General features: G+C 39.6%; 1 protein-coding gene across 3 annotated transcripts in view; it reads left to right on the forward strand.

Annotated features, from left to right (window-relative positions):
• Positions 1 to 17,994, forward strand: part of PPP1R14C (protein phosphatase 1 regulatory inhibitor subunit 14C) — a 96,719-nt gene that overhangs the window by 37,713 nt on the left and 41,012 nt on the right. Inside the window, exons 2-4 of one of the 3 annotated variants that reach the window (XM_067294754.1) lie at positions 5,194 to 5,277; positions 6,634 to 6,666; positions 16,602 to 17,930. In XM_067294754.1, coding sequence (XP_067150855.1) covers positions 5,194 to 5,277; positions 6,634 to 6,666; positions 16,602 to 16,676 — 192 coding nt within the window. In that variant the 3' untranslated portion in view covers positions 16,677 to 17,930. Of the gene's footprint in view, positions 1 to 5,193; positions 5,278 to 6,633; positions 6,667 to 16,601; positions 17,931 to 17,994 lie in introns of those variants that run through there. The other 2 variants (XM_067294755.1, XM_067294756.1) reach the window with 2 other exon arrangements.

Genomic DNA, 17,994 nt, shown 5'->3' on the forward strand with positions numbered 1-17,994 from the left:
TTGTAGAATAACTGGTCCTATTTTGTAGTTTGTTTTTGATTACTTAGGCCCCAGCCATCTTCTAGGACTCTGAGAGAACTTCCTGATTTTTATGTTCGGAAGCTCTAAAATATCTTTAACGTCAGCGCTCTTTCCCTCTTTTTTTCCTTTATCTTTCTCTTGTTGTCCTTTCTAGACAGATTGCTTCTGAATTCACTGTACAAATGATGACTCTTAACTTTCTGGCAAATCTTTCTTGCTGCACTCAGTTTCTCCTTTCTTTCCCAACCTCAAAATCTAAAGTAAGAAACAAACAAAAAAACCCCTATTTCATTACTTCCCAAGAATGCTAATGAGAGGATGACATGCAGTGAATGGACAGTGAGGAATGGGGATAGCAGGCCAATTTGAGAGTTGGTTTTGTAATGGGAAGTTTGGAGATATGGAGATATTCAAAACCCACCTGGACGCGATCCTGTGCAATGTGCTCTAGGTGACCCTGCTTGAGGAGGGGGGTTGGACTAGATGATCTCCAGAGGTCCCTTCCAACCTCAACCATTCTGTGATTCTGTGATTCTGTGTTTAACCACAGGGCAACTATTGCCATTTAAGTTTTAAAGCCATAGATATATGTTCAATTAGTAAGTACCTGCAATGATTTTAGACCCCACTCTTGTGCTGGAGGTACAGTCCTCATAGTCAGCAGAATAGAGTGTGAAATTTTTTTCAGCTGCCTTGGCAAAATCTAGCAGTTTGGTTTAAACTGCTGTGGGAGGTGGTTGGAGATGCTGTCAGACCTTTACACTGGCCTTGCTAAAAAGTGCTCACCTGTTTCCATTGCTTCCATTGTTCAGGACAGGGATACTCTCTGCCAGAGGCTAAGTAACAAACAGTTGGGGAGGTTGTAATGTCCTAAACTGCCACAGCTATTTACTAATTAATGCATGTCTGTGCCCCAAGGTCCTTTGCTGGTAGCCTGCAAAGAATTTGTGCAGCTTAAATTCAAACTTGCGTTGGAAGACAGCCTCATGGTTATTTAAGTTGCATAAAGTAGCTCAGAAGTTAACTTCAGTGATATTTTTGGACTTCTGAACGTTCAAGTGGAACCTGCCTGCATTGTTAACGTACACTGGAGCGGGTGCTTAAAGGAGAGTGTCTTCCCCCTCCTCCCCACACCCTGCAGTGTTTCGTACGATGGGTGTTCTCACCTGCAACCCCCATATCTCGTCTATTTTAGCTTGTCTGGGGGCTGCTCCCTGCCAGCATGCTTTGTGTTGTTTCTTCTGTATTTTTTTTCCCCCCATCAACTGCTATTTACAATACCTTGTTTCCCTCTCACTGAAGCAGAAGGTGGCAGTACTTTGGATTCCTTGTACAGCCTAATGACAATAACAAACTCCTTGAAATACACCCTTTCAGGCTTGGCCCAGACTAATCTTCATTTAGCTGCTTAACTACAGTGGGATTGACCACATCTGTCTCACCGGTGCCCCTTAAGACTCAGGCAAACAGAAGATGCAACAGTTTTTTTCCTTCCTTCTGTCATTACAGCTGCTGTGGCCTGCTGAGGCTCCTAACCTGAACACTTTGTTCATGGCTAATATCGAACTCTGAGATCTTGCAGGCGCAGTAGTAGTTCAGAAGACAAAAATGTTTTGATGCAAGTGCTTGCTTGTTTATTCAGCCAAAAGTAAAAGCAGAAGTTACCTTCCTGGGCTTCCTTTCTCCCTCTGTCTTGAATATCAGAGTTCAAATCTGCGGTGAAGTGATGAAGATCTACATAACCTATTACAGAAAATGTAACCTAATTGCATGCCAGTATGTCAGATGCAATTATTTTCCCTTGTTTCTGAAGTATTCCTAAGTTATTATTTGTTATGGTTTCTTTGATGTGGAGGAGCTGTGTTACCTCTTACGTCAGAGCTTCAGTGAACTACTGATACAGCTGCCCTCTGGACTGATGGCTGCTTTTAAGCTAACCCAGCTGACATGGCACTGAAAGCACTGAGTTTTAGCTCAGCAGTGGATGGTAATCATTTCCAGGGGAAGGATAAAGTGCAGCATCATCTTGGGCTCTGTTTGCCTTGGATATACCACCAAAAGTCAGAGAGGGGAAATATCTGGCTTGTGGAGAAGGATTTGAAGCCTTGCAAAAGAAACTGGGAATTTCAAGGGGGAGGGGGACAGAAGATCCTAACTTAACCTGAAGTATCAGATCCTGAGTAGGGCAATCTGGCAGATAGCTACAGAATGGGAAAGGATATGGGAGTCTCACTGTGAATAAGCAGCTGGGGAGGTGTGCTGGGGATCCTGGGAAGCTCAGCTGGAAGAGTTACTGAGGAGTTAGAGGTTGAGGCTGCTGCTGCCTAGGGTGGAAGGAGAATTGTGAGGTTCAAATGTATTACCGTCTCACTGGCCAAAACAGCACTTAATGACTTTAAAAAAAAAGTTTGGGATATCAACGATCTGTGTAATCAAAAATACCTACCATCTGGACATGTCGGGGAGAACTTTTAGATAAGGTATTACTCTTAGTTTGCTGAATCTGGGTTGTCTAAATGTTGACCTGAAGTATCTTCTAATTCCGAAAGTGCAGTCCGTTGCATACACGAAGATTTTTGTTGGAACAACTTGAAAGTATATGTTCCCTTTTTGTGGGATGTGTCCTGGCTGGGCTGGTGATAGACTACTGAAACTTTCCCAGAGATCAAGAATAAGACCTGGATCTATTAACTACTGCTGGCAGCAAAGAATCTGTCAGGTCTGCAGGCATTGCTGTCTTGTGTGTAACCAGGAGCGCAATACTGCATTACTGTTATTGGTGGAAAAAAAATCTCCCGGATCATGATCAGCTCCTCACTCATATGGCCAGTTTGTTTTCTAGCTCAGCTTAAGAGATCTGAGTTGTGGATTAGAAAGCACTGGGTTTGAACCCTGCTGTTTATACAGGCAAGAAGTAATGTGGTAATGTAACTAAAGATGGTATAGTGAAGTATGTGCCTAGGGAGAAGAGATTCATGCTGAATTCTGTCTTTTATGCTTCAAGCGCAAGCACTCCAAAGACAGGGTCGGTGAGATTCCTTGGCATTATCAATGGACACCTGAAGATGTGAGGATGTAAACTCTACCATACCTGCACCTTGCCCTGCGCAGGAACTTGAATGGACCTTGAAGGTGTAGGAGAAAGTTGAAGAAGACAGAGTGGAGAGGGATAGAAAGGAGATTTTCTTCCACATAACTGGTACTGGTCAGAGTAAATCTAACCTTTCAGGAGCTCTCAGCTGTCGATGAAATGTGATCACAAGAAAGCTTTATTTACGTTCTAGGCATTTCCCTCTTGTTGTTACCTTTCTACACCATTTTTAAGCTTGCCAGAATGCATGCGACACTCTGGCATGCAAAAGTTCAAACTGTGTATCTGACAAAATATTCAATGTGCTGAACAGCACTTCTGCATGATGACAGATACCCAACTGGCATTTATGCAGTTTGGTGGAAGTTTATTTTGATGAATGTTTACAGTGTTAATGGTAACTTCGAACACTCCATTAACTGTATTTATAAGGAACTGCTTAGGTAACATGTTCAGGAGGTGTGTGGTCTATTTAGTCAATTTCTGGTTCTTAGTGTGATATGTGGAATAGTGTAGGGTTGAAATAGTAAGCACCTTTATAAGAAACTACTGTGGAACAATCTCTATCCCCTATAATTCTGACTGCTTTTACTGAATAGCTTTCTAGTCCATGGAAGACTCAGGATCTTTCTTTTCTCTTCCCTTTTCCCTGTTCTTTATAAATTGTTAAAAAGTCTATAGCGTTAGGTTAAAAAATGCCCTAATATCTTTCAGTAACTAATATTTTTATGATGCATCTTAGCACCACACTTCCTGACTAAAATGCATGTTGAAAAAAGAGTGAACTTGCTAACTGAGCAAGTAACTTCATTACTAATGTTTGGACTCTTTTTTTTATCCAGTAGAGGAGTATGTCTAGTATTACTCGTGATGCTTGCTATTAGAGCTGCTAAATTATTTCAAAATTGGTAAATTTTTGAGAATCACAGTTTTGTCAAAATGCCTCTTTAAGGATCTTGAAAAGTGTCTGTGGGGTACAAGGAAGCAGCCTCTGCTATAGATAGTGGTCTTCAGGCCCAGGATGCTTCCCTGTGACTCTCAAATCCATCCTCCCCTTTGGACACTTCCAGGTCCCTCTTCTCATTCAGGAAATGCCAAGGTGGTACAGAGGTAGTGATCTGGATGCTGGGGACAGGTCAGGCTGCCGTGCTTGTGAGAGGTGAGAGAGGACAGACTCAGACTGTCAGGGTTTTGGCTTGGTGAGAGCAGGGAGATGGAGGAGCTGTGCGTCTGTGACGCTGAGATGTCTGTGAGGGTGGGACTCAGCACGGTGGAGAGTTTGAGACTAGAGTGCTTGTATGTGCAGGGAGGTTCTGAAGCTACAGAGTTTTGAACCTGTCTTTACCATTTTGAAGTGTCTGTTATTGTTAGAAAATGCAAAAATGGCCAGCAGAATTTTTCTTTTGCATAACTGCAAATGCAATAAGCAGTAATATCCATGAACAATGTACTCAGGGATGCTTCAAAATGTGTAAATTGCTGTTCTGTCTCAGGAAACAACATGCCTGATTTGCTGGTGATGTAAAAGAACCAGTATATTGATGGAGGAGGCAAAAAAAAAAATCTAAGTAAAAAATACTCTATGCATTAGATTTCTTGCTTTGGTGTAGGCACTGGAAATCCGAGCCCTTCTGATAGGGGATATGTATCATCCTTATAAGCCAACTTTTAGAAAGGGAGATCATCCATAGTGTAACAAAATCAGCAGTCCAGTCAAGAATGTTTTCAAAGCAATTGCCTAGCTTGCTACAGTTTTTGTTTGCATCCCGTTCCCTGACCTCTTCTCCTCTCTTCGTCTTCTTGCCCAGTACTTTGAGAATAGCAGACTTGTGCTGCTTGTCATGGATTAGTAACGCAACTCCCTGACTTGAGGGAAGGGTTGCTTAAGAGCTGTCACCTCCTTTGTGACTGGGGCTTGGCCTGCTGCTGGCCTCGGAGTAAGGAATCACACCTCCTTCGCTTACTGATTTTCTTCTTCTCCAGGCCCTGGCAGATGTTTGCTATCACTAGACTGCCAGATCAGCTTTTGAGGTTAGCTAAGAGATATCTCTATGCACTAAATGGAAATTTTCCCTTTTCAGGAAGAAGAGATGCCTGATGTAGAAATTGACATTGATGACCTCCTTGATGCAGCCAATGAAGAGGAGAGAGCTCTCAAATTACAGGTAAGACTATTTGCTTATAGTATACCTGAGTGGGGCTGAATTAATGTGTCTGGGCCCGTATCTTAGTTTTGATTAGGTCCACTATGAGAATAGTATTAGAACTGAAAGGATCCTAGTTCTGAGTTTAGCATAATCTAGTGGACTGTATGAAGGTAATCAAAATCTCTTAGGATAAGAAATTTCTGGAAGATAGATGATAACAGGAGGAAACAAAAGTTCGAAGAATCTAGTAATATAGGGGGATACGCTGAGACATGTTAGAAAGACCTAATTCTTCCTCCATGTGTTTTGTCTTTCGTATATAATAAAGAACATAGAAAAATTATGTAGCTGAGAATCAGTTATGATGACCAGATAGTTCTTCTGATTTACTACAGCAGCAGAAATATATGTGCGTGCATATACAGACCAGAAATCCCTCCTTTTCTTCAGGACACTAGAAACTTTTTTTTCTTTAGCTATACCAGCTAGTAATTGGAACCCATCAAGTTATCTTGGTGTAACCCATGTAAAAGTGTGAGGAAATGATCAAGATGGTCAGCAACAGGAATTAGTAGGGAAATTCAGAACCTGTCTACATAAATTATACTATTCCAACCCTTTAATTCCCTGAATCCAGCTGAAGGTCAAGGCTGATGAATGGAAGAATGAGGGGGAAGAGAAAAGAGATGTAACTGTCTTGTTTGAGACGTATATAGAAACAGTACAAGGCTCTCCATCTGTAATGGTTTCAGATGTACAGAAGGACAGAAACTAGTTCCTGAGCAGTGGTTTGCACCTCAGTTCACTTTTAGGAGATCACTGACCTGGTGCTTGGATGCACCAGCATTGCAGTCACATCTGACTGCAGCACATATTGACACCCTTTTCTCAGTGCCTATTGCCCAGCTACAGGCACTCAGGGCATGCCCCCAAGCTGTTCACGTAGCTTTGCTGCTTCTGCCCAAACTAGCTGCTGCCCCTGCCCTGCTAGGAGTGCCTGACCTAGCTAATGTCAGTATTTTAGCATTACAAATACTGTGGTGCTCCTGCAGAAAGCTACCTTTCACATGTGTATTGCTGAGAGAAATGATCTTGGATTCTCCTCTCCCCAGTCTTCCAGGAGAGAGGGATTTTGTACCTTCCAGCTTGGAGGAAGCAGCTATGATTTCTCTCTGTCATAAATTGTTCTGATCCACCTAGGGAACAGAAGTGATCTGCTATAACACTCAGTGCTTGGGAGCAGCTTCATCCAGTGATTTGTGGTTCTTGCTCCTTTTCTTCTTTCCCACTCCCTTGCCAGGTTTCGTACTGTAGATTTGTTTGAGTTCACTGTTATTTTGTATTTAAACTGATGCTTTCGTGTTTTACTTCTAGGAAACTCTTGTAGATTGCTACAAACCAACAGAGGTAAAAAATGACTTTTCTTAAATACCATTTACCTGTGGAAAGTGTATCTATGCTCAAGCTAAAGTAACTTTTTTTTTTTTTTGCTTGTGCTAAAGTAAATATAGGAATATTCATGGAGAGATGAAGGGCTTGGGGCTTTATTTCTTGGGAATATTTATGTCTGTCATTTGACTAGAATCGGGCCCTTTGGGGAGACTGCTTATCATTCCAACTGAAATATCAATGTTGTGTTCTGTAATGTCCTGACTGACTTTCATGATGCTTAAAGCTATCAAAGTACAAGGGAACTCAACACAATTTTCATCACATGGTTTAAAAAAAGGCCCTACTATATTTGCGTGAAATTTCAGCTTGATGCTCTTCAGTGTGAAGCCATTTAATTTTATCTTTGGCAGTAAACTTGTTTATTCTGGGAATTGTTAAGCAGATACACAGCTCAGCTAACTTTCTTTATGAATGGACTAAATACCTAACTTTCTTTATGAATGGACTAAATACAATAGTGAGACAACCTGAACTAGCAGGATTTAGTTAAAAGTACTCAACTTTCAACTTGAATGTCCCTTAACATGTACAGTGCCAACATGACCTACTTCCCGTAGTAATGGATACTTACTAGGAAGAGTAAGTATTGTAACAAAAACTTGGACTCATTAGTTATTGCACTTAGCTTTTTTTTTAGAGTAATAAAGCAGGTGACAAAGTCTAGGTTATTGGTCAGTGTCTTGGTTCAATTTATAAAGTCAGTGCTTTCTGATCAGTGGCCACTGTGTAACATTTAATAGACTGGGTGGTGTATAGGACTCCCCTGGTTAGTAATCTTTCAATTGGTTCTGACTAGGAGTCAGGTTTTGCTTTTTGAAACAAGACTGTGCATAGCTTGGTTCCTCTTCCAGAACAAGCCATGCAGTAACGTCTGTAGCTGGAGCTACTTAAACTCAGGCTACTCAGGCTTAAAGACAGTCAGACTATCAGGAAGAACCACCGTTGTGGTTAAATGGACACTTCCCAGCCTATCTATTTTCTCTGGGACCTTTCCATTTTTATTGATTTTCATGGTAGTTTTGGAAAGTCCTCCAGTAATTGCTATTGCAGTTGCTGGTAATAACTTTTTGACAGCACAGGGAATTGACTCAGAATGGCTTACATGGCAGCACCTGTATAGCTTGTTCTGTGCTCTTCCTTGGTTTCTTTCTGGTAGGTAACGCACACCTCCTGATGTGGAGATGCTGAGCCAAAAAAATCAAGTCTTCAGATGTCTCACTGTAGTAAGGCTGCACGACAGTTGACTCCTGTCCACCTTCTGCAGCAAGTGCTGTTGAACCTTAGTTGTTCTTCATAACATAGGTCTGAATGGCCTGGAGGCTGACATGGTTCATGTCAGAATGTAGCGGAAGAGAGTCGAGGTTGTGAGCAAGTGGGAGGAACAGGTTACCAGGACTTTAGCAGCCATTCATGTGCTGACCTCTTACAGCCTTCTGTTACCTGAAGGAGGATGGGGTAGGCAGAGAATCAAATGATTACTGTTCTTGCTCCTTCTCTGAGCATGTAATATGAATTATTATTTTTCTAGCTCTGAAGTTTGACACTTCATGCAAGGACAAATGTCAGGTCTAATAAGGATTCATGACAGATGATAGTGACTTGTGCTAGAATTCCACTAGAAAGCTTATTTATAGACCTGTAGAACATCTTTGTGCAGCGCAGGTAAAGTAAGTTGGCATGGCAATTCCCATGAAACAACATCCTGAATATGTGTGTTGGTGCTAAACTGTCCTCAGGGCACTAGGGTCAAGGTGAGATTTTAATACTGAGCTTCTGACTTGGCTGTTTAGTCCTCTACCGATGGAATGGAAGCAGCTTCTCTATCTGGGCGGAATATTCATCTTCATTGACAATCTTCTGAGATAGCCCAATTGAGAAAAGTACTTAATCCAGTCTGCTAGGAGGCTAGTTGCCAAATTGGGTGTTATTTCCCAGAACTGTCTTCACAACAGCAGCTTTTCTTCCTCATCTGTAGCATGATAAGCCCAGGAATACTACATGACTGCTAATTTAGGTCACTTAAAACCAGTGATTTTTAACTTGCCATCTGTGGACTAAGAAAAGTCTCTCTATAATGAGGCTTAAATTTGCTCTATGTGGATACATACCTCTTCTAGAAAATTTGCAATCCTTTCCAATTTGCAGACCATTCAAAACTATTGCGGTAACTGGTTTGTGAAAGGATTTCTAGAAGATTTGTGGAGAATGGATGTGAGTTGATGGAATTTCTCCTGACCTTTAGTATGCCAGAGATTTTAGCATCAAGAGTTCTACAGTTTGAAAAAGGCTGTACTCCTAAATTCAAACTGGAGAAAAATTATGTAGTACGATGTCTCCACTATTCAGAAATAAGGAAAACTGCTACAGACAGAAAGCTCAGTAACTTGAAGCTCTTTTATGAATAAATCTTATGTGAATATATTTTTTGTGGATGGGATATCTTAAGTCAGCTTTACTTAGTCTGAAGATTAAGAAAAGATTGAGGAGTTGCTTTGTGCATGTATTCTACATTGATTTTTCCATCAGAAGAAACAGAATTATCCAGATCACTTGATAGGTGGCAGGAATTTAGAATCTCTGTTCTCAGCCTCTATAATAAATTGGCTAAAGATAGTAGCTGACAGTAACTTATGAGGAACTACTAGGAAATCTTTCTTCCAAGTGAAATATAGCTAGACTCTTAAATGTGCTCTAAAACTTTTAAAAGCTCTTCTAAGGTAACAGCTATTGCTGTTGTTTTAATTTGTATGTAAACTTGTTTAAAGTGGTAACCTTGTAAGGAGTCACTTAGTTTTCCCAAACAGAGCTGTAAAGGTTAATCAGGATGGTGCACAGTTAGTATGATTAATTTAAACTTGATAGTATCTAAAAAATGATCCTCAAACCAAAATTTTGATCTGCTAATCAAGATTGATGCACAGCATGACTGACATGTCATTCAATATTAAAAGTTAGCTTTGTAAAATGTGCCAGACAGTAAAAATAATTTCAGGGCACAACTTGCCAACTTGGCTGTTTCTACAAACATAATAATCAAAAAACAGTGGCTAAGAGATGCGTTTGTTAGCTTGCAAACTGTGAAGTATATAGTCTCATTGGTGTTAATCACTGCAATATGTGACTCATGTATTTATACTTCATATTTTTTACTTGAGTCACCATCTCCTTGCGTGGTGTAGTTAAGCTGCACTTGCTGAAGAGAAATTGAGCAGCTGCCTGACCCAAAGCATAGACTTTGGGTACAAGTTGCAAACCTCACTGAGATCTCAGATGTGGACAAATCTTTGGTATGTAATCATGGCCATCATACAAAATTAGATGATGTTAGAAGTATTCTTCAGCCGGTTTACACTCTCTTTCCTCTTCTGTTACTATCATATATAGCTCAAAAGTACATGTCATCTAGTCTTGACATAAGCCAAGACTTGGTGTAAGAGAACAACACTTCATTTTTAGGGCTGCATAAACTTAAAGGGTATGTTAGGTCCCATCTGGAAAATGAGTGACATAAAACCACAGAAGTTTGAATCTGAGATTTGTTTCCTCCTGTGTCACTTGCATTACCAGAGCAGCCAGTGATTCCCTCTGTGCCACCTGGCCCCTGTGGAGAATCCCACCTGGACTTTCTTCGAGTGGCTGTCGTGGTTCTGTCTGTCTGCTGGAGACTCTTCACATAAGCCACAGGGAACTGGAGTCTCATGTCACTGATAAATGTAACAAAGAAATTTAAATATAGTTACTAGTCAGGACAACAGAGTTTTGAATTTTGACAATAGACTCTTCTTTAGAATGAGAGGACTCTTGTGGGCATGAAATAAATGAGGTTTTATTAAGACATGTACTTTGAAGGAGACTGACTACATCTGTGTTATTGCATCTCTGCTATTGGTAATAACAAGTCCACCCATTTAAAAACTGGCCTTTGGAGAAAATCTGAAATACTTGTGACAGATCTGGATTAGAGCTTATGTTAGAGGGACTGCCAAAGCTATTGGTGAAATGGCATGAAACTTGTAAACTACTACAAGAGAGAAATCCAGTGAGTAGATAGTTTGTATGTATACTGGCTTTGAAAGATGTGGTTGAGCTATACAATGTCTGCAGAAAACTAGCCTTTGAAGAGCACCAGATAAATCAGGCTTGGGGTTTCTTTACTTCTTTCTTTTCTCATAGAAATATATAAAGTTTCAGGCAAATGGGTTAGAGGTCTCTTCTGCTCAAGCAGGCAGGATTAAATCTATTCAGACCACCTTGTTAGTGTATTTCTCCATTCAGTGCAAAATGGGAAAAAATGGAGACCAGGTAGCATCACTTGGCTCATAAAGGGTAGTTCTTTTACTTGGAACTTACAATTAATAACAATTTTCAATATGATGTCCAAACACTCTATGTTAAATTGCTGTGCATATTCTCTGAAGAATTTGGGCCAGAGATTTAAGTCTCTGGCGTACTCAGTGTTACTTCAGTGGCTAGAATATTTCAGCAGCTTTTAACACTTCATTTGGAGAAAGGGAGAGAGATGCTTTTCCCTAACTATATGTTTCCCGAAGTTTTATTCCTAATTGGAGCAAATGACAGGCTTGTGATACAGCTTTCTAGAGTGGTCCAAGCACTGTGGTTTTAAAACTATTTTGGGTATGTCTTCACATAATGTATGTATTTAGCATGCAGACATGAATAGAAAGCTCAATCCTTTGAAATGGAACCTCTAAACTTTTGAAGGATCATATCTTTTTTTGGTCATGCTATGTTATGAATTCTTTCAAGTTCATGTTACTATTTGATTTTAATATAATCGCAGGTAAGCAATACTTAAGATACCCTTTCTAAGCAGTAGTAACTAAAGATATGTCATTTCTTTAGCCAGCCTCACTTGTCTTAAAACCTTAGTGCAATATACTGCATTACATCCGGGGGAGCCTAGAAGCACACAGACTTTTAATGTAGCTCAGCTGATGGGTGATAAATTTTTAAGCCACAGTAACTGTATTATTTGTCTGTATTACTTTAAATCAAATAGGCCATTTGTAAAGAAAAAAGTTAAGTAAAGAAACATACATATGAAAAAAAAGCGCAGAAAGAGGCATTTCTAAAAGCAAACAAAAAAAACATGGTTTCTTTTTCATGTATTTGACCACTCTGAATTCAGTGAACTAAAACTGTTTGTATGCCTGCTGAGATCTGTCCTATATTTTACTGCAGTGTTGGAGAGAAACTTGCATGTTTTCATTTCTACAAGTGCTCAGGAATACATCTTATAAGTACTCATAGCAGTACTGTAAGAATGGAGGAGAAAACAGCGATTTGACAAAAATAAGCCTTGCCTGTTTACATGTTACTGAATTGGAGGGTAACTGGAGTCGATGTCTTGACCATAGCTAAGCTTTGTGGTGTTTGGCCAATGCCTTGCCTGGGGCACGTTGGGAAGCTCAGTTGCTGTGCGCTGTGTGTAGTTCTTCCCTGGCAGTGCAGAGTGCAAGAAGATGTGACTGCTGCTGTGGTGGCCAGGCTGGAGAGGCCATGTCGATGTGATTGAGAGGTTGCAGAGATGCCCTAACAGTTCTTGCTGAGAGAAGGCAGCTTCTGGCCCCTTTCTTGTGACACACCTGTGGAAGGGAACATGTTTGGAAGGAGGTTTCCATCTCTCCCCTCCCCCCCGCCCCCAATACAGATGGCATTTGGGAGCTGTTGTTCAGTTTCTTCTCCAAGTAGTTGTGTGGAGTAGTCTCCAGGTTGGCTTTATCGCATCCAACCCATCAGGCTTTCTCCAGGAGATTTCTATCTTGATTTTTGACTTGGCTGCTGGGAAGTAAAGCCGTGGAGGAAAGCTGGTTTAGGATTCATTTCACGCTCTAGTGAAGCAGAAACACTAGAAACCCTACATTTCAGTTAAGAACTACTCCTACTACACATGTTCTGTTTGTGGGAGAGAAATCTGAAGAGACAAAGTCTAATTAGTCTCCAGAATTATTTGGAAGACTTGAATAGGAAGCCTGGAATTCATTGTCTGTCAAATGACCTCATTAAAACAGTGACTCACACCTCCAAAGCAAAGAGGTGACTTCCTCCCCTTTGCTGAATTATCATTTCACCTTTGTTTGCCGCCTTTATTTTTTTTATTCTGCATTAGATGAATGCTTTTGCTGAAGTGAATGCCTTTGATTCTAGGGAAAGCATTAGAGAAGGGAGAAGACAAATGCCTAAGGCCGAACATAAAGGAGTTCAAATGAACTACAGATTTAGTTTCTGTCACTCATTTAAATTTGCCTTTAGAATTAAAAAGACATGTCATCTAGAAACAATCTTGTATTATAAATTAACAGGAGTCTCCATACTTGTAACAAAACTGTATTTAAAGATGGTCTCCTTGCAGAAAACCTGTAAAAGAATTTAAACTGCATTTGTGTAAGTTTTTGCTTTTTTCGTTAACCAATGATACTTGATTTTTCTTTTATTAAAAATAAATGTGTGCCCTCTATATTTCTGTTTATAGCCCCCCAAGGAATAATTTGTAAGCTCTTGAATCTTTAACTGAATTATTGTTAAGTGTTTTCCAAGTGTGAGAATTAGGTATTAAGGAGTAGCTAACCCAGCCAGCATTACAGAATTACTTTTAATTTATTTTGATACATGATCAGATTTCATGTGTGGTGCTTAACTTCAATCTATCTCCTAGAGAGGATTTCAAGAAAATGGTCTGCGTGTAAAATGGTTTTTGTGTATGGGTCTGAGATAGATGTGGATAGATGTGGATATTAAGCCTTCTATTAAGCTTCAATTCAAATGTCCACAAGGAATAAAAACTGCTCTTTTTGAGTGATGTTTAAAGAAAACAAATGGGTATTACTATATGCCATAAAGCTGAGTCAGGTATAAAGTGAAGGCTTATTAAAATGCTGTGAAGTCTTCCTTTCTGCCTCCCAGAGGAAAAATGTGTACCTTTTCTAGAAAACTGCCTTTCCTTGATGGGGAACTGCAAAAGAGTAACAAGGAAGGGCGCAAGCACTGGAGCACAGTTGTATTAACAACCTCAGGCTTAATGCAAGCATCGAATGCAAAATGATGCTTAAAGCAAATCAGAAATGTACTGAACCAATGCTCTGGTTTGCACACCTGTGGAGTGCGCAAAACAGCACTACTGCATTATGTGAAATGTCTGCCACATACAAAATGTTCTCGTTGAGTTTTACTGCTCAGCACTGCAATCCCATATTGCAAGTAAAATGGCTCCTGAGGAGTGAAACATTTTTAACTTCAGGTGAATGTGACTTCCTTCCCCTTCCTTAAGAACAACCTCACTTACTTCAGATCTAGTTAGGGGTTTTCCCCCAAACTGCTTTGTTTATTTTGATGCTCTGATGGCAGCACTAAGAAGTTTCTAGATGTCCTTAATATTGGAAATTTCAAGCAAATATCTTGTTTTGCAAAAGAAGGTGCTTGTGGTGCCACTTCAGAGCATGAGGGAAAGAACTTGCCTCCCACCTTACCCTTTTTAATTTATAGCAAATTTTCTTTTTCTACTCTCTTCTCACATCCCTCCTGACCCTTACTGCTTCCAGCTGTTATGTCCTATTGAAAATCAACTGACCCTTGGTTGCATTTCATATTGAAAGGAAGCCTAGTGCAAATTCCTTTTAGGTATGGGAAAACGTGGGCAAACAAATGGTGAAATTGTCTTTCAAATAAGGATATCCTGACAGGATACAATCAGAATAATACTCATGGATTTCCCTGTCGATTCTGCAGATGCCCCTTCCTGAAATCTCTTTTGCTTCTTACTTCTGTGAAGCAGCTGGCCAGTTTCTACTTGCAGTGTCTTGTTACTCCCTAGATGGTGGGCAAAGGGCGAGTAGAGTATTTGTAGCTTTAACAGAAGACCGATCAAGTAGTCCGAAAGGAAGAACAGAATTCCAAGTCTTTTTCCCCTCTTTATCTTAATCTGATGTTCTAGGATGGGGATATAGCTTTTTGTTGGAAGAGATGTTGAAATAGTTTATGCAGTCTGTGATACAATACTAGTTGCTTTAATCCCAAGTAAAAACCTTTTAAGATCACATTATAAAATATAATTCTGTAATGATTTCATTGCAGGTTTTCATTTAAATATTATAGTAAAAAATCCTAAAGAGTATTTATATCCTTCAAACAGCACCATGCCACATTTGTCTTGCATGTTCTGTCAGGCCTTTACAGGATGAAAGGATGATGAAAATAATACAGGATCAATACATAGTGCATTGAATGCTGTGAGTTTTTAGTAGTAAAAATGTCTCCCTCCTTTCTCTGACCCCTGAATGTTTAAGTGCTGTATTTCTGACAGACTTAAAGTGGATATTGTTGCAGAGGCTTGTGCATGTGCGGAAAAATACAACTTCAAAGGGGTGGAGAGGGAGGATCTGGGGCCTTAACAAATCTGCTTCCCCAATCAACTCTTTAAGCTATGCGCTTATCCAGATGGGAAGTGTGATATTGGTACGCATAGATGTATTCCTGCACTGACTGTGGTCTAGCTAGTTCAGGAGTGGAGGCCAGGATATACAAGGGTCTTGGTGAGCTTTTATAACCCATGCTGATGCCTGTGCTGCTCAGACTTTGCTGCTGTTACTTGCAACCATAACTAGTGCAGGTACTCTAACCATGGTGCAACAGTATGTGCAAGCCAATAAAGGCATGCATAAATTGTTAGGAAAGAAATTTGCTCTGTCAGGGTGATATCCATGAGCTTTGTAGCCCCAGCAGCAACACTGACCTCTCTCTCAAGTTAAAATATACATTTACAGACAGTTTTCTTATGCATAGCGTAGCACCTGGATAATAAATGTTTCAGTGTGACTTTTTTTGGAAAGGTGTTATGTTGTCATTTAGGTGGTGGCCTTGTTCACTGGAATTTTTAACCTCAAGCAATCATCTAGGAAGTCACACTTTTTGTCCTTTCACATCAACCTGACTGACTAAATCCATAATTACATTGCATGTTTATACTTAAATGATTTCAAGATAAGAACCTTTGTGTAGGTATATATGGTACTATGGGTAAACATTATTTGACTATTGTGACAATAATGAGGTGATTTTGCTTTTAACATATCTGCAGTTTTTAGTATGAAATTGTATACCAAAGGCATATCAAGTAATGGTGCAACTCTATAAGCTTCTGTTCCCACAAAGTTTTAGAAGAAAAAATCCACTGAAGCTGGGGAAACTATCACTATGATAAAGACTGTGTCCATGAATGTATTTTTTCCAGATTAGTGTTGTTCACTGAGCTCCACGGCCAGTTTCACCTGGCATAAGCTGGTGTTGCTACCTCTGGCTGCTTTTCCCTGCCCTTAATGCTGACTAGCACAAGTATTTGTGTGGGGCTGAGTGCTGAAACTGCTCAGAGAGCTGATACAGCTTGAAAAGTAACAGGACAACAGAGAAACAGTTGAGTTTTCAGCCAGATCAGCTCTCTGTTGCAGCTGACTATGCACCCAACCAAAATGCTAGTGCCAACATGGAAAATGGTGGGAGAAACACCTCTTTTAGGAGTACTGATTTTTATGCAGGATTAAACTGACTGAAATTCTGCCTTGACTACCTGCACTGTATCCAGTCATAGGTTTTACTTGATTCACAAGTTGGTAGATGGTCCTGTGTAGTAGAAGGGTGGAAGATGACCAGCATCTAAGCCTAAACACCCATGCAGAGGAAAAACTAATTATTCACATCTCCACTGTATGATGAGAGTATGCATATAACTTAAGGTACCTGAAGATCAGGCCAGAGAGATTCCAGCTTAAGAGTAAAAGCTTAAAGATGTACAACTTAATTTGATTTTTTTTTTTTTAAACTCAAAATTGTGGTATTATGGGATCATAAATTATATTTTTCTAATCTTTTTTTCCTAGGAATTTATCAAAGAGTTGCTAACTCGGATAAGAGGAATGAGGAAACTCAGTCCCCCTCAAAAGAAGAGTATATAAATAACTCCAAGTAGTAGCACTCCGTAAAAGACATGGCAAGGGAAATTGGACTTTGAATACAAGACCTTTATTAAAATAGTTGTCTATCTCCACAACTTTTTTGATTTCATTCAGTTTTGACTTTTACTCAAGGAAGTTCTTTTGTGTGTTCTAAGGGTTCTTTTTTAAGTGTCGATTTTTTTTTTTTTTTTTTTATCAAGAATATCAACATTTTGGATGCTGCTCAACTTTCACTTGAGGATTACTGAAGCAAGAGAAGAATCCAAGAGTTAGTGATGAGGGGCAGCCAGTCTACATGGTGAATCAGAAGATCTTGTAAATTTACACAGCTAGGAGACTTTTCCTTGCAACTAGTTGGATAACGTTTTTTAAGTTGGTTGTACATTTAACTCATGGATGTCAAGTTTCTTGTGCTTGTCTGTACATAAATTATAAAGTGGGTTGTGAATACTGTTTCACATGGATGGAAGGAAAAATTTGTTACAGTAAATTATTTAAATGGTGGTTATTGCAAATTTGCTACCAGAAAGCAACAATTTAGATTACTAAAATGAGTGCTGCCATTTTTCTAAATACCCTTAAAGCAGCCCGGTGAAGAATTTCATCATATCTCCTTATTAAGACCACAGCATATGAGAACTGGGAATTTTAAGGGCTTAATTTGTAGAATTAAAGTTATTTTATTGACTTTGATGCCTTGCCAGATCATTTCCTCTCCACCTCATGGTGTCTTGGAACTGTATTATCCAACACCGAATAAGGGCCTGCAGTGATATCTAGAGAAATGTCTATCACCATTTAAAAGATGCTTCACAGTGGAGGAAAAGGCAGTGCTATGAAAATGAATTAAAAGCACTGTCTTGTATTTAGTGATGTGGTTTTAATCAAATGCAGATTCCTCTCTATTAAAGTAGACAAAGAATACTATAGTGTTTGCTTATGGCTCTGCCCTGAGAAGTAGGGAGACATCTTAACTTGGGTTCTCTTGCTTGTAAAAGCAAGAGCAGAAGAGAGATCCCTGCTCCCTCCTGGAAAACGTCCTAAAATGTTCTATAAGCTACCATATGCTGGTAAGTGACACTAGTCAGGCATTTTATATCAAGGGTGCTCTGAACATGTTTTATTTTTCAAAAGAAGTACATGTTTGTTAATTTTATGTATACTGGCAAGCTTTTTTAATGTATTTAATTTTGTAATGTTTACCTATGATTTTATTTACCAGATATTTACTCAAATAAATGGAACAACTTGTGACTTGTTATGTGTACACTTTATAAGACTACTGTTGCTGAGTAGGTTGGTAACATGGACTCAATCA

This window comes from Apteryx mantelli, chromosome 3 (genome assembly GCF_036417845.1).
Source record: "Apteryx mantelli isolate bAptMan1 chromosome 3, bAptMan1.hap1, whole genome shotgun sequence".
Taxonomy (NCBI): Eukaryota; Metazoa; Chordata; class Aves; order Apterygiformes; family Apterygidae; genus Apteryx; species Apteryx mantelli.